The sequence below is a fragment of the Protomyctophum bolini genome (genome assembly GCF_963924005.1).
Source record: "Protomyctophum bolini genome assembly, chromosome: 19".
Taxonomy (NCBI): Eukaryota; Metazoa; Chordata; class Actinopteri; order Myctophiformes; family Myctophidae; genus Protomyctophum; species Protomyctophum bolini.
In genome coordinates this window covers 26,163,785-26,186,004 of record NC_137880.1, presented here as the reverse complement: position 1 = coordinate 26,186,004, position 22,220 = coordinate 26,163,785, and the positions used below count along the sequence as shown (strand labels likewise).

The 22,220-nt window shown below is 42.1% G+C and overlaps 2 protein-coding genes across 4 annotated transcripts in view; one reads left to right on the top strand and one right to left on the bottom strand.

Annotated features, from left to right (window-relative positions):
- Positions 1–16,107, top strand: part of daam1b (dishevelled associated activator of morphogenesis 1b) — a 54,406-nt gene extending 38,299 nt beyond the window's left edge. For 2 of the 3 annotated variants that reach the window (XM_080791652.1, XM_080791653.1), the window contains exons 5-26: positions 965–1,059; positions 2,043–2,376; positions 2,497–2,607; positions 2,717–2,820; positions 3,161–3,227; positions 3,321–3,438; positions 3,536–3,674; positions 4,223–4,281; positions 4,736–4,923; positions 6,119–6,430; positions 6,657–6,764; positions 8,149–8,178; positions 8,636–8,736; positions 9,070–9,154; positions 9,881–9,987; positions 10,894–10,982; positions 11,583–11,751; positions 12,200–12,307; positions 12,423–12,483; positions 12,590–12,721; positions 14,096–14,266; positions 14,556–16,107. In XM_080791652.1, the coding sequence (XP_080647778.1) occupies positions 965–1,059; positions 2,043–2,376; positions 2,497–2,607; positions 2,717–2,820; positions 3,161–3,227; positions 3,321–3,438; positions 3,536–3,674; positions 4,223–4,281; positions 4,736–4,923; positions 6,119–6,430; positions 6,657–6,764; positions 8,149–8,178; positions 8,636–8,736; positions 9,070–9,154; positions 9,881–9,987; positions 10,894–10,982; positions 11,583–11,751; positions 12,200–12,307; positions 12,423–12,483; positions 12,590–12,721; positions 14,096–14,266; positions 14,556–14,768 (2,901 nt within the window). In that variant the 3' untranslated portion in view covers positions 14,769–16,107. The remainder of the gene's footprint in view (positions 1–964; positions 1,060–2,042; positions 2,377–2,496; positions 2,608–2,716; positions 2,821–3,160; positions 3,228–3,320; positions 3,439–3,535; positions 3,675–4,222; positions 4,282–4,735; positions 4,924–6,118; positions 6,431–6,656; positions 6,765–8,148; positions 8,179–8,635; positions 8,737–9,069; positions 9,155–9,880; positions 9,988–10,893; positions 10,983–11,582; positions 11,752–12,199; positions 12,308–12,422; positions 12,484–12,589; positions 12,722–14,095; positions 14,267–14,555) is intronic. The other variant, XM_080791654.1, reaches the window with a different exon arrangement.
- A 110-nt stretch (positions 16,108–16,217) lies between these two features.
- Positions 16,218–22,040, bottom strand: l3hypdh (trans-L-3-hydroxyproline dehydratase). Its single transcript, XM_080790193.1, has 6 exons — positions 21,948–22,040; positions 20,305–20,782; positions 19,868–20,037; positions 19,127–19,249; positions 18,359–18,496; positions 16,218–17,476 (listed from the first exon to the last, which is right to left on the bottom strand). The coding sequence occupies exons 2-6, from the start codon at positions 20,780–20,782 to the stop codon at positions 17,351–17,353; spliced, it is 1,035 nt and encodes a 344-aa protein (XP_080646319.1). The 5' UTR covers positions 21,948–22,040; the 3' UTR covers positions 16,218–17,350.
- Positions 22,041–22,220: the final 180 nt, after the last annotated feature.

Sequence of the window (22,220 nt, the reverse complement as noted above, 5' to 3'; positions counted from 1 at the left end):
GTAATAAATTACACGCTGCCATGGGGCAGCTTTGTGCAGAGCTGTATGCACTGGTAGTTTGCCTTGTCTGAATTGAATAGCATTTATTTTGAATCACTTGCTGCCATGACTCTGGAGATCATTAGTAAGAACAAGTTAAAACAGACGGTCAAAGTCAAATGTGCCGTGTTAATTTAACTGTCCTCTCCCAGATTTTACTGTACAGTTAATGTTTTGTACCCGTTTTCTTTCTCTTAAGTCTATGTAGAAATGCTATAATTAATTTAGTGAATGAAATAAATAGAGCAAATAATTATGCATTAGCCTTTTCATTGGGAACTTATTAACTTGACAAATGGAAATATTATTTTCTTGTCTCCTACACTGACATTTGAAGAGTTTGCTTAATTGGATGGAAACGTGGCTACTGCCCGGCTGCTCCTCTCCACTTTGTTTTAACCCATTCTGACCTGAGATCAGATCTAAAAATGTCTTCTACATCCACTGTCAGTCGTTATTTGATTTTTCAAAAATAGCAGACCTACAAGTTGAGCTATGAGCTTGTAGATCTGCTATTTTTCAATAGCTAAAGCATAACATAATGCTAACACCAAAAGGGGTTCCCGCCCAAAATGGGTTAAACACCTATGATAGTTGGTAGACCTATGTTATGAAATGTGGAGAGTTAAACTAACATTTCGCAAGAATACGCAAAACCAAACATCCGGATAGCCCACTCATTGTGTACTCTTGGAGAAACTGTGGAAATGTAAATGACAGACAGACAGGTGCCGTCCAAATAAAGAGGATTGGTTGCCACCAATATACTTTGCCCTATATACTTTGCTATACGGGGAATAGTGGATATGGCCTAGCTTGTAGATTAGTTATTTTAGCTATAAAAATACATTTAACAATGTGCTAACAATAGTCATGCCAACATTAATGTAGTTAACATTGTTGTGCTGTATGTTTTCTTGAACAGAGAAAGACGCTCCTCGCTCTAGAGAAGGAGGATGAAGAGGAGAGAAACAAAACCATAGAGAGTTTGAAGACTGCTCTGCGAACGCAACCAATGAGGTGCACAGAATAGAACCCCAGCTGACTCTCTGCTCTTCTATCTTTTCACCATCTCTTTATTTGTCTTTCTCCATCTGTTCTCATCTTATCTCCTCCCCTTCCCCTTTGCTTTACCGTCTTCAGTATTCTGGCATCTGTCATGTCACTTGCCCCTTGATCTTCTCCTGTCATGTTTTTAAAGATGAATGCTTATTTAAACACAGTAAAGTACGTCAGTACAGGTTTTGTACAGGTTTTTGATGTACGTTCACATGTTGGGAATAGGAAGTTTGTATTATTTCACTACATTTGAAAACACACGATCCAACCCTCCCACTCACTCAGATTACCTAACACAGGACGGTTGTCTGAACCGTCCCTAAAACACCCACTAAAACACTCACTCAGATTAGCTAACACAGGACGGTTGTCTGAACCGTCCCTAAAACACCTGGGGCAACGCTCCACGCATCCTAGACTTTTCACTCTCCTGCCTCCCAAACTGTGGAATAAACTCCCCATTTCAGTCAGAATTCACTCCCAATGTTCCACCTTAATCTGAAGACTCTTCTCTTCAGACTCCAGCTCACCCCTAGCACTCAAACCTCCCTGTACCATCTTGCCATCTTCTCCTATATATGGCTACTATGCAGACATATCTTGGTCACTCGTGTGTTTTTTTGTTTTGTTTTTTTCGACCACAAGATTGTCTTTTGGACAACACTTTTCTCTCTGAATTATATGCTAAGTAAGTCGCTCTGGCCAAAAGTGTCTGCTAAATAGTTAAATTGTAAATGTCTTAACGTTTTATAGACATTTCTTTACACTTTTGAAGTTGGAGAAAATGTTTTGGCGTGTGGATGGCGGATGCAGTACATTTGTACACTTCATTTATTTGATAGGGACAGTTTGGCATTTGCGGTCAGTTTGCCAACCAGCGATTGTTTAGTGCTGAAATTGTTAAGATGATGAAGTTGTGACTAAACAAACATGTCTATCGTTAGGTTCGTGACGCGCTTCATTGACCTGGACGGCCTGACATGTATCCTGAACTTCCTGAAGAGCATGGACTACGAGACCACCGAGTCGCAGATCCACACGTCTCTGATTGGCTGCATCAAAGCGCTAATGAACAATTCCCAGGGCCGAGCCCACGTCCTGTCTCACACAGAGAGCATCAACTGCATCGCTCAGAGCCTGGCCACGGAGAACGTCAAGACCAAGGTGGCCATACTGGAGATCATGGGCGCTGTGTGCCTGGTGCCCGGCGGCCACAAGAAGATCCTAGAGTCTATGCTGCACTACCAACGCTTTGCATGCGAAAGGACACGCTTCCAGGTGGGTCGGCGGCGGTGAATGGGAAGACATTTTGTCATCGTTTTGCAGATTGTTTGACAGCACCTGCACGAAAGCAAAACATATTTTAACAGCTTTCCTTACATTTATAACATCCCTCAGACGCTTTTAAACGATCTGGACCGGAGTACGGGCCGCTACAGAGACGAGGTCAACCTGAAGACAGCCATCATGTCCTTCATCAACGCTGTGCTGAGTCAAGGCGCTGGCGAGGTGAATTCATTGCTCAATGCAATGTGCTCTCTTTCTCACTTGACCACCTACCCGTATGTGACATTAAGCACACACTCCTAAAGCCTTAATTTGTTGTCCTTTGTTTTAGGCTAGTTTGGAATTCCGCATCCACCTCCGATATGAGTTTCTGATGCTTGGAATTCAGCCCATAATTGATAAGCTACGTTCCCACGAGAACTCCACACTAGACAGGTACGTTTTGGAACACTGCCTGTGATCTTGTGTCTCCTAGACAAATGCCGTTGCTCATTATACTAATGCAAGTATGTCATTCAGTGTGCCAGGTCAGTCCAATCTCTGTTTACATGAATATCTTTCTACCACAAACTAGAGACACTGATGTAATACGATTGTACTGCCTGGGGCTAGGGGGAGGCGGTTGGGGGGCCTCCATTTCACAACACTCAGATTTACTGTCTCATTGTTATTGTAAAAAGTGAAACTTTGCCTATGAAAACTGCACGATCAGGTTCTGCAAAGCTCTGGTAAAATGACTTCATCACTAATCCTGCTGTTTCATGTTCGTTGTCAGGCATCTAGACTACTTTGAAATGTTACGGAATGAGGATGAGCTGGCTTTGTCGAGACGTTTTGAGTCGGTGAGGAAACAATTTCCTGCTCTTAGTCCCGCATTCCTTACTAATATTTGTGGCCTTGTTTATTGACGGGAGGAATCGTTTTGTCTCTTCCAGGTGCATATAGACACCAAAAGTGCTACCCAAGTTTTTGATCTCATCCGCAAGAAGATGAACCACACTGACGCATACCCGCACTTTATGTCTGTCCTGCACCACTGTCTTCTCATGCCGCGTAAGTGTTTCTGTTCCTTTGTGTGTGTGTGCATGAGCGTGTGTGTGTGTCTTACTACACTCTTCATTTCACACACACACTCTTTTCTCCCTCTCAGATAAGAGAAGCGGGAACACTGTACAGTACTGGCTGCTGTTGGACAGAATCGTCCAACAGATGGTCCTGCAGACTGACAAAGGTCACGACCCCGACGTCGCGCCACTGGAGAACTTTAACGTGAAGAACGTTGTCCGGATGTGAGTCATCTTCACACATGGCATGATGAAAGAGTGAAGGCTCATTTATCACACAACCCTTTTGTTAATAGAAGAATGTCTCACTCCAGAGGGCCACATTGCATATTACTGTCGTACAAGCTCAAAACGTGGTGAGCTTGTAGATCAGCTACTTTTGCTATTATTTAAATTGAAATCCTGAATTTGAGTTTTAATTGGAATCCTGAAATGTATTTTCTTTAAATTCAAATACCTTTAATTATAGTTATGTTACATACATACATGGGGGGGGGGCGGGCATGTGGCCGCCAGTTGCCTAACTCTAAACTGAGTAAAAGTGTTGCTTTCATAATGTTGACTGGGTTGCGCGACTAAGTGGGTAATCTCAATAAGCTCTGGAATTTTAATTAATTAAAAGCCTATAGGAATGATTAACGTATGCAGTTTCCTTCAGAGCCTTAAAACCTCTTTAACAGCCAATTATATCTGGAGACAATCTCCACATGTTAGCTAGCAACTGTTGCTGTTGCATTGGTAAGGTAATCACTAGTCACGTGTGTTTTTGACAGGCTGGTCAATGAAAACGAGGTCAAGCAATGGAAAGAACAGGCGGAGAAAATGAGAAAAGGTACGTATGATTATAAATGGAAATGGCCTGATAGAGGAGAAGTTGTGCCCATCCCAATTAGATCCAATCTGATTAACCCATTAAGACCTGAGACCAGATTCTACAAATGTCCTGACAGTTTTCAGAAAAACGTATGTTCCTATGACAGTGGTTCTCAAACCATTTCATATCAAGGACACACATGTGTATTCAGCCGCCGACCCCCATCTGAAAATGTTTTGTACCAGGGACCCCTAGAAGCAATGATTTGAGTTAAAAACGTTCTCTGTGAAATAATTTGTGCCACATTTTCACGATTTTTCAAAAATAGCAGATCTACAAGCTACGAGCTTGCATATCTGCTATTTTAAAACGGCTAAAGTTTAAAATAATGGTTGAAGTGGTTCAAAGCTAAGGTCTAAATGGGTTAATGAGGAATGTGTCTCGTTAACCGACATCCCCCTTCCCTGGATAGAGCACCACGAGCTGCAGCAGAAGTTTGACAAGAAGGAGCGCGAGTGTGACGCCAAGACCCAGGAGAAGGAGGACATGATGCAGACCCTCAACAAGATGAAAGAGAAGTTGGAGAGGGAGAGCACAGAACATAAAAATGTCAAGCAGCAAGTAGCTGAACTCTCCGTTCGGCTGCATGAACTCAGCACCGTACGTTGGCCTTACCATGTTAGAACTGTATTCGTTTATTCAGAAATTCTACTAACATTTTCTTCATGAAGTTAAAGAAGGCCCCAAAAAAAGAACAAAATGACCCACCCCCCTCCCCCCCCCCCCCCCCACACACACACTATAAAACTATAAAAGAAAAACTAAAAGAAACAATTGTGTTTATAAACTATAAACGCATTACTTCCAAAACACACATTACATTAACCACTTCAACCATAGCATCCTTATTCTGAGGGGAACATTAGCCAAACAAGTAAAAGATCTACAAGCTGACAATGCCGTGTGATCTACGAGCGTTGAGAAATACGGTTGTTTTTGGGCAAAGAGGTTTGGTGTAGAAGGAGAAAATAGCAAAACAATTACAGAGCTATTAAGTATAAGTATTAAGGCTTTAATGGGTTAAATAATGTCTGAAGATACACATTAACATGTTTTTTTTTTTAAAACATATGTTTATTCATTTTCTTTATAGTACACATAAGTATTTTCAACAATTGACATATATTCCCCCCCCCCCCCCCCCCCACATCCCCCTGGCAGCACAAATACAAACAAAATCTTATCACGAAATGATTTGACAATAATAAATACAAAACAAAAATAAATAAATGATGACAAAACGAAAAATAAAACGAAAAACGAAAATAAAACACATTACATACAGTTAAACAAACAGATTCACAATGTCCATCACAGTTCCTCATTAACATGAATTAGTAGAAAAGATAATGTGTGTAAACCAAAGAAGTCTACCGGTATCTATGAAATCTATGAAAAGGTTTAATCTGCAACACAATGTTGGAGACCCCCGATTGAAAACACTTCAGTGTTAAACATGGACTAAGGAGGAATGCTCCTGGGCGTGCGTGTGGGGTTAAACGCAGCCATAGTTCATTGTGGACCTCTATTTTCTTCAATTCACCGTGACGGAATGTGACACAAACAACACATGGGGTTAGTAATTGAAAAAAAGGTTTTTTTGGGGGGGGTGAAGTATTCCTTTACATTATACTGTGGAAAAATCTAGATATTGACCAGTGGTGATGATCCATGGCAGCTAAGTAGGACTCTAGATGCTCTTTAGACAGACATGTGAGGTCTACAGTATAAGTATCACTAAGGGGCTCAGCAGAGGCAGTTCCCCTCATAGTAGGTGTTATTTCTGTCCTTCCAGAGACAGGCTACCATGGTGCCTGGTGGTCCCCCGCTCCCGCCCGGACCCCCGGGTGGACCTGTCCCCCCTCCTCCGCCATCGCTTGCGGGCATGCCACCTCCTCCCCCTCCCCCTCCTGGGGGCATGTTTGGCATGCCACCTCCTCCACCGCCGCCCCCGCCCCCCGGTGGCCCGCCGCCTCCCCCTGGGCGTCCTCCAATGGGAGGGATCCCTCCGCCACCCGGGGCACCCATGGGCCTTTCTATGGTCAGGAAGAACATACCCCAGCCGTCCAACGCGCTCAAGTCCTTCAACTGGGCCAAACTGGCAGAGGTGAGCATTTAGTGTGCACTGCTACTGTATGTTTACTGTATGTCTACTGTACATTTAGTGTGCACTGCTACTGTATGTGCAGAAAGTGGAAACGTCAAACAGAGGTGAGCATTTAGTGTGCACTGCTACTGTATGTGCAGAAAGTAGAAACGTCAAACAGGATACTAAAAGCTGTTTGTTTATTTCCATTTGGATAATTTACTAAAAAAACGTATGATTCTCTTAGAATAAACTGGAGGGCACCGTTTGGATGGATGTGGATGACGGCAAGGTTTTCAAAGTCCTGGATCTGGAGGACATCGAGAAGACCTTCTCAGCCTACCAAAGACAGCAGGTACTGGGGCTGCTGTGTGAAGAAGATCATGATAGCCTCTGTCTCCCTCTAGTGTCTGGAGGGGAAGGTCAAGTTCAGCTTTTAGGGTGTGGTATGGGCGGGGCAGGGTGTACGTGTAGTATCTACTAGCTTACACTACCTGACACAAGTCTATAGGTTGAGGTTCTTTTTCAAATTGCCTGCTGTTGGAGACTGTTTGTCATTTCCGTTCACAAAAATATATTTTAAAATATCTTTAGAGCTTGTTTTTTTTATTTCCATTTCTGCTAAGCAGCAAGCTATATATGCTTAGATGATTTCTATTTATATTGGGATATAAATTTGAGCGACTGTAAAGACAAAACAGAAGCGGGGAGGAGGCTTCACATCCGCTTTATATTTTACTCATGATCAGAGCTTCCATTCTCCAGACTGTATGACGGAAACTTTTGAAAATTACGAGAGGCAACAGTCTGGCCACGCAAGACTAGTTTGGACATTGTCGTAATTGCTTCTGTCTGTCGAGAGAGATAGACAATGGACATGAAAGAAATATTGGAGTGTATCTTTAATTAGCCTGCAGGGAACATAAAGGACTAATTGACTGTCAAATAATTTAATCAAACCAAGAGAAAAAATGCAAAGTTCGCAGGTCGATTTCTATTTTAGAATTAACCTTTCATGCATTTTACCAACTTCATTACCATCTCACATTTGAAAGAAATGCCATTCTCATTTTCTGATTGTAGCACAGCTTGTAGTTAGTTGATTCCACTGTAATGCAATAGAGAATAGAAACTGCATGAGTGAGCTGAATTTGTGATGCACAGTTACGTACGTATTACTAAAATCAGTTGACGAGAAGAGAATGTCTTTGGCTCGTCACACTGAAGGTATAAAAAGTGCCAAATTTCACCAGGCCAATGTAGGACCTTCAATACAGACAGTCATTGAGTAATTCTTGGCTTACCAAAAGCTTGGTTGCATCTCTTTCTGGAATGTAGTTGTCACTAGTTAAAAGCAACCAGACGAGGTGTGGAAAGATTCGTAATTGTTAAATTCTTTGGGTCTTTGGTTTCAAATGCTCAGCATTTGGAAAAGACTGTTGACTGTGCAGTCAATACTTAAAACTCGAAATTGGCATGATGACTGACACCTACCTACATTGATATTTATATAAACTAAAAGCAACTTTTTCAGGCTGCATCTTCTTAGTTCTGTGCAAAGCATGTGAAACATTAGCACACCGAATGCTCCATGTCTTACTACTCATTTCATTATTTGTTCCACTGTTATCGTTTGTGCTTGTTTTTTTTGCCATTTGATTCATGGGCTGCATTCACATAACTGCTTTACTTAATCTAATGAGTGCCAACATCTTCCTTGCTTCTTGCCTGCATTCTAGGACTTCTTTATGGTCAATAACAACAAACAGGTGAGTGCACGTATGCAATAGTTCTACATAGGGCACAATCTGGGGTCTTTAATGTGGTCATAAATTCATTTATTTGAATGTTTTAAAACCCTATACACTTTCTTGTGTGACGAATAGAGGAAATAGCTTATTTACAAGCTGACAACGCGCCGCAATGCATTGTGAGCTTATAGATCTGCCATTTTTGTTATTTGGGGAAAACAACCACGTCTGGGAGAAAACGTTTAAAAAAGGCATGTCTACAAGCTCACAATGTGTCGCTTGTTGATTGTTAAAAAGCAGGCTAAATATAGAGCCCAACCCAGTCAAATAAGTATTCGTTTACTAAGCGTAGAGGGTTTAATTTGTTGATAACTTATTTTACTGTGGTCTGAGAGTGCCATGGCTTTTTGATGTACTTTTGTGTTTTACACACAATGTAAGCCACTGACTAGATCTCACGAATTCATTCAAACAGAAAGAGGCAGATGATGTTGACTCTCTGACCTCCAAAAAAGTCAAGGAGCTCTCCGTCATTGATGGCCGTCGAGCACAAAACTGCAACATCCTCCTCTCACGGTACGTGTTATAACATTGTTAAAAAAAGATATATAAGAAAAAAATACAATGGCACGTAATGATGCTGTTCTTAGTTTATTTATATAACCGCTGTCACACAGTTTGATAACGGAGCAGTCCTGAACATTTATTTGTATAAGCAATAGATAGATTTTGGTTTCCCATACAGGAGACCCGGTTTGAAGGGATTTCCCCTTTGCATGAGCGGTAGATCATTGGTGTCCCATGTGGGAGATCAGGTTTCCCTCAAATCCAAGTGGTTGCATATGCTGTCATAGCTTGATTTATTGATGGTGTTCATCCTGGACTTTCCTTTTCCGGTGTGCAACACAGACTGAAACTTTCTAACGAGGAGATGAAGAAAGTAATTCTCACAATGGATGAACAGGAAGACCTACCAAAAGATATGCTGGAGCAGGTATGCTATTGAGTTTGCAGGCGCTCATAATCACCCAGCGTAGACCGGAATGGTGGATGGATGACTAGATTAATCTCACACGATTTTATTGCCATTTTAATATTCTTGTCCTCAAAAGATACTAAGGACAGATTTACACTGAGTCAGTTTGATTCAAACTGTTCCCGAATACGATTGCCTGGTCCCCGCTGGCCATGATTGTCATTGGCCTTGATTATTCTTTCCGCACGCGAGTACACTTCATCCAACTGTAGTCAGTGCTTTCACATTGCATCGATCTGTATCCAAGTACACTTCAATCGGTCCAGAGACTACCTCCATGCGGTCCCGGGAGCGGTAGGGTGATCCGCTCCGGGGAACAGTACGTAGCGTTCACACTACCACAACATCTGAACGGTAGGGTGATCCGCTCCAGGGAACAGTACGTAGCGTTCACACTACCACAACATCTGCCAAGTGGTCCCGAGTGCGTACCTGGAACCATAGTGTGAATCTGCCCTGAAATAAGAAGATTTAAAAAAAGCATTTTACTTGTGCTTACAGTTGACAGAGACAGGAACAGTGAAATAACACTGTACATAATCGGAGTTATAAACTGTAATTATGTAAAAAGAAATGTATTCACAGACTGAGCCACCATAATGACCTCATGCCAGATCTTGACTTATTACTAGCACATTGGAATGACTCCTTATTTAAAGAATTTCATCTACCCTTTTCTTACAGATGCTGAAATTTGTCCCAGAGAAGAGTGATGTGGATCTCTTAGAAGAGCACAAACATGAACTGGACCGAATGGCAAAAGCTGACCGCTTCCTCTATGAAATGAGCAGGTACCACGGGGCAATAACAATGCAAATTCAATCATCACTGTTGGGATCTCATGTCAGTATGTAAATCATCTCATCGCCTCCCGTATCGTCTAACAAAAGTGAACTACACTATACTGGACTGGTTAAAGTTAAACATTAGACTGTGCTGTTCTAACCCATGACACATAACCGCTTTCAAGTCGGCGCCGGCGAAGGACAATGTAGCTCAGCGTTGCTATGTAACAATGGTCATTGTTTTCTTTGCGTCATCCTAGATTAAATCAGATCACCATATGGGATCCTACTCAGCAGGAACATTGTACTGTTTGGGCATGGATATGGTTTCTGGAAATAACAAAAGAGGCTGTAATAATGGCCCCGCTTCCCAGTGGATCTCTTGATGTCTTGTTGATATGACATCATATTGATGATGGTCAGTCTTGCACAAATATGGAGAGACAATGGAGCTAAATTCATGAATGCACAAAATGTGAAGAATATTCACAGAAAAAAAATCACAGTATGTGAAAAATATTATTTTGTTTATTTCCTCAGCCTTCTGACAAGACATTTGGTGCTGACTAGTCCCATGGTTCTAGAGATTAGTCGCGTACACACACACACACAGAGACAGACAGACCGTCTTTGTAGTTTGTAGATGGCTCGCCTCGTAGGAGCCATGCTATGAAGACACTAAAGATTGATGGCTATTATTATAACTTTATTTGTGCACATTGACTGAGCCAATTTGTTAATATTATTGTCAGCATGATTTGTGTCTGTTTTGCACATTTTTACTTTTCCCAACTTTTAGAACGTTTTTGATTTGTTTCTAAACTCATTGACGTACATCCTGTTTTTAATTTACCGGTAATACTTTAGTTTTTTGCTCTCTCCTCTAACACGCATTCTCTATTCCTCTTCCAGAATTAACCACTACCAGCAGAGACTGCAGTCACTCTACTTCAAAAAGAAGTTTGCAGAGAGGGTAGCTGAGGTCAAACCCAAAGTTGAAGGTGAGAATAAATGTTTATGTTTGGAGGCTCAATCTGTAACTCATATCTCACATCCAGTGCTTTATGCACTTGTAGAGCAGTGAATATGACTGTGTATTGTGTTGAGGTAAAGAAACCAGTTAACGAAAGTGGATTTTTCAAGAATGACGTGGCCCTCAGTTCTAGCTGCTCTCTGCCCCGATTGACATTTTGAAAGATCTAACAGTGCAGCTTGGCAGTTGCCACAAAGGGTGTGTGTGCATGTGTGGCTGTTTGCACATGCCGTGTATGTGTGGGGGGGCTTATTAGCAGAAGCCAGAGCGAGAGGTTGCCACTCCCACAACTGTACTTAAAGCACACAATTACATCAACATTCCAGATGGAAATTGAACCACAAGAAAGAGGAATAATGGAACAATTATATTCCATTAGTCACTGCACAGCCATGTCAGAACAGTAGAGTTGATGTTGTTATTAGAGACTTAAATGTGTAGACGACAGCTAGACAAAACAATTATATGTGTCCAACCTAAATTTCAATGACCAAATTCAGATGGGGTCACAGTGAGTCCTCCAGGAGCCTTCATATGCCTTTCTGTTCTTCATGTCGCCATTCCTCAGCTCTGACCAAGGCCTCCAAAGAGATCTTACAGAGCAGAAACCTGAAGCAGCTGTTGGAAGTGGTGCTGGCATTCGGAAACTACATGAACAAGGGCCAGAGGGGCAACGCATACGGCTTCAAGGTGTCCTCACTCAACAAGATCGCCGATACCAAATCTAGCATCGACAAGTAAGAAAGCGAGAACCCCAGATTTCAGGTTGAACACCAGGTTCAGGTTTTCAGGATAAAAGGAGTAAAAAGCAAGTCTTTTGCATCCTACAAAGGTGACGAGTGTGTAGGAGAAGACCAAACGAAGGACCCAAAGTACTGTAAGAACAAAACTCCCACACTCTCGTCTTCAAATGCAATTAAAACTTTTGAATGGGAATAAGAACTTTTCGGTCTGTTAGAGTAGACGTTCATTAGGTTAGATAACCTGATGAAGGTCTATTGTCTATTGGTTTAATTGCAATTGAAGACAGTGTGAGGGAGATTTGTCTTTATGGATAAAAGGAGGACATGGTCTGGTATTGAGATGTTGATGATGAGAGCACACGCTGTCATCTGTTTAGTTAGAACATGTATTGTAAGAGAGGCCCAGCCAGGTTCATATGACCAACCACGTGTGGGCTTGCAGGAACATCACTCTCTTGCACTACCTGATCACCATCCTAGAGAAGAAGTACCCCAAAGTCCTGATGTTCCAGGAGGACCTGCAGAATGTTACAGAAGCAGCCAAAGTCAAGTAGGTTGAGCTTTTGATTTCACACTGGCTAGTTAAATTAACTCTTTTCGCCCCAAAAGAATATCCTTCATATCCTATATTCATACATTGGTTTTAATTTTTCTTTTTGCTGCAGCATGACAGAACTGGAGAAGGACATCAGTAATTTGCGTAGCGGCTTGAAAAGCGTCGAGAGCGTGAGTCACAATGAGGCCTATTGTGAATATTCTATTTGTACATTGAATACATATTGTTTGTGAAGTCATGTGGTGTGTAACGCAGTTCTGCTCTCTTTGCCCCTAGGAGCTGGAATACCAGAAGAAGCGACCGCAGGAGGCGGGTGACAAGTTTGTGTCTGTGGTGAGCCAGTTCATCACAGTGGCTAGCTTCGGCTTCTCTGATGTGGAAGACTCACTCACCGAGGCCAAAGAGCTGGTGAGTCAGTGCAACAGGCTGGCTTGTTTTCTTGCAGATGGCTCAAACCATCAATCTGTGTATCCATTGGCAAACAACGGTGTCTAAGCTATGCAATGTGTTGTTTCTTTAGTTGAAAATCTGTTGTTTTCTTCAAATGATACAAACCGTGGTAAAAGTTAGGCTTCAGCCTACGGCATGTTCTACACATGCGATCGATGAAGAGCCCTTGGTGAAGAGAGAGCACCTCTGTAGCTCAAGGGTGGAGTCAGGACTGAGCTGAGGGAGTTGTAATTCAATTCAAAATATGCGTGTTCTGGTATCACTATTCAAAGAGGACATCGTTTCTAGCTTTTAAGATGTTTAATGCATTCCCAGATGTATGCATGTGCACGCACGTACCCCTGCTAGACCAGCAGATCTTCTATGGCTGGATTTATATTTGGTTGCATGCAAGTGCTGCGCTCTGAAAACCCTAGTGTTCCTGTTCTGGAGGAAAATAACCAATTTACAAGCTCACATTGCATTGTGATGTGATGCGTATTGAGCTTGTACATCTGTGTAGAGGGGGAAAAAGGGGGGCTCTGTAGCCACTTTGCATTACCCTAGTCTTTATCCTTCCCAGTCTTCCTACTGTCCCAATTTCAAATGCAAGGAAATACTGGGGCATTTTCGCACATTAAAGTTAGTTTTATGCATGTGTGTCCCAGTTTGTTCCTGCTTAGTAGCACTTTCATCTTGAGCATGTTTGTTTTTTATCGCACGTTCACTGACCAATCATCCTTTGTGGGGCCTGGGGCCTGCACAGTTACATTTCTTAGAATGTTTACTATGTGCTCTGCATGCCTTGGTAAAGTCCTTTTTACATGTGTGCATGACTGGATATATAGAGTGCAAGATGCCAAGATCACAGGAGTATTTGTATGAGAGGACAAAACTATATTTCATCGTTGTTGGGAAGTCAAATTGCCCTCGACTTCTGTTGGGAGACGTCGCAAAACATCATCACATTCACTTACACGTGACGTGCATGTGCACAAAAGCATGAATCACTAACATGATTGCTTACAGAGTTGGCATTGACATACACATCTTTTGAAGGTAGATGTTCTCAGCATGATCTCACATCTGGTCTTCCTCTTTTTTAAACTTGCGTCGTTCCATAACCGACAAACACATTTGGCCTTAAATTGGCTCTGGCTCCAGCCTCTGGTCTCAGCTGTAATCGGCAGCCGGTCACATCTGGGTTAACAAGGTCTTCAAAGCCTGGACTTCTAGTTGTAACCCTCCTCTGATTTCAAAGACATGAGTGCCCTGTAAAAAGTCACAAGGTGGGTAAAACATGGTTCTGCCCGGCGCTGTTGTAAACCCGTCACCCTTTCTGTGGCCCCCCAGTTCCTGAAGGCAGTAAAGCACTTTGGCGAAGATGCCAGCAAGATGCAGCCAGATGAGTTCTTTGGCATCTTTGACCAGTTCCTGCAGTCGTTCTCTGAAGCACAGCAGGAGAATGAGAACATGCGGAAACGCAAGGAAGAGGAGGAACGCAGGGCCAAAATGGAAGCTCAGGTATGCATTCAGTGACTTCCATATGCTGCAAAACAGAAGGGTAAAGGCTAATGTATGCTTTGTCGCACAGTGGTGTCACAAGAAAATAGGCATTGTTTTTTTTGCCAAACGATGAGAAAGTATAAATTGGAATTATCATTGGATTACAAAACGTATACCATGGAAAACACCACATCAGCTTGCTTGTATTGCTGTTGATTTAACTTTTCCTCATGAATAACATAAACAAGCAAGTGTGCATTTGCTCATTGTGTCAATATAAATCTGATCAGATTTTTTTCTCTCATAGCTGAAGGAACAGAGGGAAAAAGAGCGAAAGGCACGTAAAGCCAAGGAAAACGGCGAGGAAGATGGTGGCGAGTTTGACGATTTAGTGTCAGCTCTGCGATCGGGAGAGGTCTTTGACAAAGACCTGTCCAAGATGAAACGCAACCGCAAGCGCATAAACAGCCAGACCACGGATTCTTGCCGAGAACGACCAGTCACCAAGCTTAACTTCTAAGTGGGATTGACCTCACTATCTGGTACCCTCAAAGTTCCCATGCTGGCTGTGGCCACTTGATCGGCTTGTCCTCCTTTCACTTTGTGTCAGACTGACATCTTCATTCTGCAACATTCTCGGCCAACACCACCGCCCAGCTCCGCTTGAATAAACCATGGCCTTGATTCGTTGTTTTTGCAGAACCATTGAAAACATGTTTTTGACTCTTCACCCTCTGACTTTTGTACTCTATGTTAAAAGGAGCAGGAGCCGAAAAAGATGTCATGCATGACCAAATAGGACATTTCTCACTGGGTGAGTGTGAAATCAGCCAGGTCATGGAGTCACGTGGCAAGAGCAGAAATGATTCCCTCTGGACAAGCTCTCCAGCGTTCATGCCTCTAGAGTGAAAGCTGGAGAACGTATCCAAAATCACCACAATTATTTGGTAGAATCCATTCCATGCTGTTTTTTATATGTAAGTAACCATGCACAATGAACTGTGCAGCTAATAGACTTACTCAAGGCTTAAACTTTGATCGAGTTTTGGACCAGACAAGAAGATGATTCCATAAAAACCAAGGGGCCATTTTGTATGGAACGATTTCAACGAGTGACAGGGTGCACTGATGCACTTCCTGAGTTGTCCTAGCGACGTCGAGAAAGACTTGTGAGAAACTCCCTTTACACCGTTTTTCTCTTGCAATTAAAACCATACAGGGACTGAAACAAGAAACGATGCATTGTTGGATGAAAGTGGTTTTAAGTACAAGTGAAGAATGTTGGGGGGGAGGCCTTCTTTTCCATTCAACATTATTGACATGCAACGTTTATGTATTGATATAGCTGTATGTTTTACGGATGTTTTCTGTTAAGAGCTGGCCTTAACTCTGTTGATATTATTGTTGAGAGGCTACTCCTGAGGCCTGGGCCTCATCTGCAATTTCTCAACAAGTGTGGACTCTCATGTCATAGATTATACATGTATAAATATTATATAAGGTTGACTGCTTGTTACACGTGTACACAGGCATTTTAAGTACTATGCTAAATGACAGTAAAACCATACCCAGTCAATGCAATACACTCACCCTTCCCCTATCACAGCACTGCCCTCCTTTTACATTTTTACTGGGTAGTTCGACTATGTTACCTACGCATCAACTGGATTTACACTGGACAATAAAGTCTGGAACCACCACAGATCTGGAATATATACAGTAAGGGGATCATCTGAATTATCCTCCTTTTAACCCCCTCTGCCCAAAATGGGCGTTGCCTTCATTGGGCTTTTATAATTTAATTTTAAATCGCCTTCCATTGTATGATGATCTGAGGTTAATAAATGGGAGAAACGTTACTTTGTTTGCAGTTTTTTATTGTAGAAAAGCTGTTGTTTTTGTTTGTTGTGTTTTTGAACAGACTGGATCAGGATTTACTGTAACAAGATCAAATGTAGAAAAGCGCAATTTGTTTCTCAGGTGTACACAAATATTCTCTGTGACTGTGTGTATAGATAGTAAGTCTAGAGATGACAGATTATGCTTTAAATGTTGACATTTGTTTTTCCCCGATTACTGATTTGTGTGACCTTGAGAAGATCTATGTTAACAAATCTTCATCTTGACTAACACAAGCTCACAACGCGTCGCATCGCAATGCATTGTGAACTTGTAGATCGGTCATTTTCTAAGACTAGAACTAGAACATGTCCAACATTGGGACACCAGGTTAAAAGTGGGGACAGGTTAGGAACCTGTCTCTTAGCTCCTTCTAGTGGTCAGTAACTGTCACTGTACAAGATACTCAACATCCATTTATCATGGGTGTTTTTTGTCTGTTTTATTTTTTTGAAGAATTATTCAACATGTTGTCATGGATTACCACTTGAAAGTGTTGATGCTGAGCAGACCAGAAAAAATAATCAGGATGTCAGAAGAAAATCACACAGCCCATGTTCACCCTGTTCTTTGAGTTTCTCTCCTTAGGCCAAAGTGCTTTAGAGTTACCGGTAAGTCTCAAAGATTATCCAGGTCTCTTATCACAAGTTTATTATACGGAATAAAGCATTCACAGCATTGTCATATTATGCAGAATGCAGATAGTTGCAACGTAGATTTCAGAATAACTGGTTTGGTCTTGATTTGTATTACCATCGTATGTGTATCTCACATCCAGCTATGAAGTCATTATTTAATATCCTGATAATACACCTTATGATGGAACCCAGTGTCAAGCTCATAACCCAATGCTTTTATTTGGTACAATTTTGGAGTTTTGTGGTTTGATTTACAGCAACATCTTCCCGTTGTGGGGCTGGAATGGGAGGTCATGACATCAGGCAGCGAGCACAGACTGGACAGCCAACTGGGAGAAGCGGGCTGAATTCAAGGTAATGTTTATTACAATTGAACTGAATTAATATACATTTTGTGGAAAAACTGTACACATGTAATTAAAAAATAACTAAGCTTTATAGGGAAGAATTTAGTTTTGTGCTGAATACTGTGCATTCCTCATTCGGTCCATTGTGGCATTGTGTATTCAGGGTCAAACGAAAGATATTGTTATCGATACATAGAAACACTAGATGTCATCCATTCTCATTTGACTAGAAATCCATGTGTAAGCTGGTCATCACACTCTTGTACAAAACGAGACACGCCAGTGTAGAATGCTTTGCCGGCGACCTCCACCACCACAGCCTTATGGTCTCCACACACGGTCTCCTGAACAGAGGGAAAGACAATGGTGTCAACCTGTGGGTCGGGAGGATACTGCAGGTGCGTGCGGGGCCCCAAAGTGGTGTGCAAGAAGAAGTGTCTCGACAAGCTCTCAAAGTGTCATATTAGCTTTTAGTTTTATTACATTGGCTATTTCTGAACATTTGAAAATGACATGTCCACAAAGATGCCAGGTTGAACGTGGCTAAGTGTATGTGGGTTTTACTTAACCAATGAAGAGTATTTACAAGAGCTTGTGATTAAATAATAACTATATTGGAACTTAGGTCCTTGTTTCCATTTCCAGAAAAGTAAAACGTTTTGTACAAGGTTTCCACCGACAGCAATGATTTATGTTATTACATACAAAATACTACAATGAGAATCAAATATGGAACATAGATTATAGTACTTAAAATTCCCCAAATACAAAATAAATATCACATACAAAGCTACTCAAAGATGATTTTTGGAGGTGGGGGCACCTTCACTCGTTTATCAGTGTCCATTTCTTGGTAATACCATAGGTATTATATACAAAAATGTTTTCAATCTACGGTATGTACAAACATTCTAAGAGTTCACAAAGTTAGTTCCTGCTTCCAGAAGCTTTTAGAGCTGTCCATGTGCACAATCTGTGCAACTCTCTAACTGTGCACACTGCACTCTGACTGACCCCAATTACAAGAAGCCTTGCAGAGCTAAGCTATACCTCAAACTGATACAGACCTTTGGCCAATGACTATGACCATGACAGTCAACCCAGAGTACTTTCACCTCGAGCTGTCTTATCAGTGGCCCAGTTCTGATAACTCATCCACCCTCGTTCACCTTTTAGTGAACTGAACTAATTGTAGACTTGATTTCTATCGTGAGACATTGTGGTACCTGGACAGCTTTTCCTGTGAACTGGGATCCCGTAGCCCCACTCTGAAAGGTCCGGGTCTGGTTGAGCTGGATGAGGCCCTTGTGGTACTGTAGAGCCACACGAGCCGTAACGCCAGAACCACAAGGGCTTCTGTCCACCTGCGGCAGGGAGAGTATATATATATATATATATATATTCTTTATTTCAGACAATAGTCCATATCACATAAGATCAACGTACAAAAAACCAAAAAGTCAAACAACATGGAAAAAGGATAAAAGCGAGCAGTTGATACAATTCAAAGTAGAGGTGTTTTGTTGCAGTTCATAACACGGACCGCTTTCCAGAAGTCCACCTGGTTGTTTGTTTGAAGCTTTCTGGCTAGCGTATCAGCTCTAATGGTGTTCTCCAGTCTAGTTTGTTCTAAATGCTACATTGTCTTTTTCTGTTCAAACTTTCCATTGACTCAAAATGCTATTTTTATGCACGTGAACCTGTGTGACCGTTTTGAAAAAGAAATCTGCCTAACGGTGCCACTGGTAGGCCTGTTTCTGAGCTCCTATGAGACACAGACGAGCATACCTAAAGCAAACATAAAAAGCCCATAGACTTGGCTGACTTGTGTTGCGTCAACCAGACAACCAGTAGACACTGCCTGTTGCCTGTCTGACAGGACAGGACACCCACTGTTGCTACAATGTCGAGAAACCAAAATAAATTGAATCTGTATACATTATACATCCTGTATAATACGGGATGTAACAAATACATATCTCGACCATACATACCTGTGCCTCTGCAAACACACACATATTGGCAGTGGGATCAGTGGAATAAACATCTTTGCCGTCTGTGAGGATGGTACCATAGAGAAAGGCCAGGTCATCACTGGTTGGGTGGTGCAGTTTCACCTATAGACAATCAGGGTGAACTGTCGGTAAGTAAAGTCAGTTGTGATGACCCAGTTGTGATGCCCCTGTACAAGACCTTTATCATGCCTGTGCCATCAAGATAAACACAATTGCTCCCGATGTGCAGGTTGGTGCCTTGCATGGTTTCCTCCGGCATGGGTGAATGTAATGCACAATCTCTGTAAAGCGCCTTGGATAAAAGCGCTATATAAATGCACCATTTACCATTTATCAAAACAGTGCCCAACAGTCCTGTCTCTCCCTGGGTGATGGTGGATGGTGGATCGAAAAACAAAAGTGCTGTTGGCTGTTCAATATCACTTACTTATAGCTAACAACACTGGCTCTCATTAAAGTCCAGCAGGTGGCGTCTCTCACTGCACAATATGTTAGGATCATAGCATGAACCTTCCCAACCTGCCTTTACTTGCATGGACAGTAGGCTGCCTGCCACTATCATTAGTTTTGAGGTGCGCATTACAGTATACTTTGTATGTTTGGTCACGGAACCTGAGGTTCCCTGGACCCCACTTTGAGAACCACTGGCATAGACTATAATGGAATAAGACTATTAAGAGATTATTTTCTCCTGTACTGTAATAACTGTAGAAATCTTACTTTAGATTTCACAGCTTTGGTCACTGCAGTGGCGACGTCCACAAGATCCTGAGTCCTAGACTCTGACACATCCAAGCCGAACCTCTGGGCATCTACGAATGCATAGAACGCTCCTCCATAGCTTATGTCAACCACGACATCACCAAACTTTTCCACTGCCACGGTCACATCTGACAAACAAACACATTTGTAATCTGTTTGGACATGTTTGGCGACACTTATTGTAAAGCTGTAATGTGTCGCTTTCCTTTACTCATCAGTGGAATTGTGTTGCTGAGAACCGTTTTGTATGATGAAAACATACAGCAAAATGTAAAAGTGTATTTATACATTTGTAGCACTTGAGAGTTACATGGGTGCACTCTCAGAGCTTAACAGATTTTTAACAGGCAGGTTTTTAAACATTTTACTGCTTAAGACTGTCCATTGTACCTTACCTGTCGCAAATGCAAATGCTGGCACACTGTGAAACCTCACCCCTCCCGATTTCCCATCAGAGTACTCTACAAAGGCCTTGACCAGCCCACAGGGACAGTGTATGTTCACTTGAGTCTCTGGTGACTGTGGCTCCTTGACGACGTTATAGTCCAGGGCGTATCGCCCCAGTGCAATGACGGCATGTCCACACATGGTGCTGTAGCCCTCGTTGTGCATGAAGAGCACCCCCAGGTGGGCCTCGGGGAGCTCGCTGGGCACCAGTAGGGCGCCGTACATGTCGTAGTGTCCCCGCGGTTCGAACATCAACACCTTCCGCAGGTGGTCCAGGTGATCTCGGACGTAGGCGCGTCTGGCCAGCACGGTGTCGCCTTTCACCTCTGGGTACCCACCGAGGATGATGCGCAAAGGTTCCCCGCCCGTGTGCATGTCGACCACTGACAGCTCGTCTCCACTGTGGGGTGGAAGCTGGATGTCCATCTAGATGGAATATAACATAATTTGTTGTCTTCTAGTTTTTTTGAGCAGAGATGCAGTAGCAGTGGGATCTTTTTCTAACCATATGAGTTATAACCAGTAGTGGACAACGTAGCTACTCAGTCCCAGCATGAGTAAAGTATAAGGTCAAATTTGCACTTGGTACTGGAGTTTAGGAGTATTTTCTTTAAAAAACACTTTGCCCATTTTCAACCTATCTTCATATATTTGATCCTCACTAATGCTCATTATAACATGGTACCATTTTTGTCTATCCTATCTGTGCCTCAGAGGAGAGTTCAGAAACCTGCCTAGTGCATACCAGTGACATCGATGGTGGGGGGATGAGGGAATCTAAGTTAATAGAAAATGCAGGGTTTCTATTCCTGGAAAGTTGGCATGCTATAATGGAAGACATTGTTGTCGCGTTAATACAAATCAAAATAAGAAATTATGTGAAATCTTGTTGAAAAACATTATCTGCCTAACGATGATGTCACTGGTAGATGCTAGGCTGGTTTCAGCAGTGTCCACAGCCCTCCTATGAGACGCAGACCAAATAGATTTTTTGAGTGGTGCAACCACTCCAAGAAACAGCAATGACCTATGTGTTCACCTACAGTATGTGGCCATGAGCACCAGTATATGACTGAGTACCAGTAGGGGCGCTGTTGTGCCAGAAACAGAGAGAGAGAGAGATAGTATTAGTGCTGCACTGTTGCCTGCTAATGAGAGAGAGAGGAGGGGGGATCGAGAGGAGAGTTGCACCACTCAGTTCACACGGGTGTGATTTTTTTGTACCATTTTTATCATGAGCATTAGTGCCTAATAGGACCAATGATGAAGATGATGATGATCATTATGATGATATATGGAAATGGCTGATATATTTGTTGACATTTTCCTGTTCCTGTGTTGTGAGTTTGTAGATCTGCTATTTTTGGTTAATTCATCATGTAGTTTTTGTGTGATAGAGTGATAGTCATAAAGGTATCCAAATTTCCGAATTTACTTACTGTAAGTGCTGTATTCAAGTAAGTATGCTACTGTCCAGTGTCCACCACTCCACTGTCCATAACTAGGTAATTATCCTTGACATCTGGTCGAATAGCAATTTGTTGCAAAGTAATAGCAAAGTAAGTTGTGTAACAACAACTTACTAACTTACTTCAGATTTGCCAAGTTCCAGGTGTGTGTAAAAGTTAGTTCCAAAATCCTTCCCCAGCTGTTGTGAACTGCTTTCTGTAGGTTGTCTTCTTTCTCTTCCTCTATTCTGTAAAAACAAACTAAGTAGAGCTGCAGTGCCCCCTGCAATTTCGGATGACTACTATAGCCTACTTTTTCTACTCAAATTAAATTTCTTCAAGGAATTCTGAATGCCAATGTTAATTAATAACTCACTGTCTGGTTGTAAGGAGGAGGAATGAGACAAGATTGTGAA

Excerpts from the sequence above, each read along its gene's own strand:
- l3hypdh (XM_080790193.1), bottom strand. The coding sequence starts at position 20,782 with ATGGACATCCAGCTTCCACCCCACAGTGGAGACGAGCTGTCAGTGGTC. Across the intron at positions 20,038-20,304 it reads AGCATTTGCATTTGCGACAG|ATGTGACCGTGGCAGTGGAA; the intron begins GTAAGGTACAAT and ends TTTGTTTGTCAG. Across the intron at positions 17,477-18,358 it reads TCACAGGAAAAGCTGTCCAG|GAGACCGTGTGTGGAGACCA; the intron begins GTACCACAATGT and ends CCCTCTGTTCAG.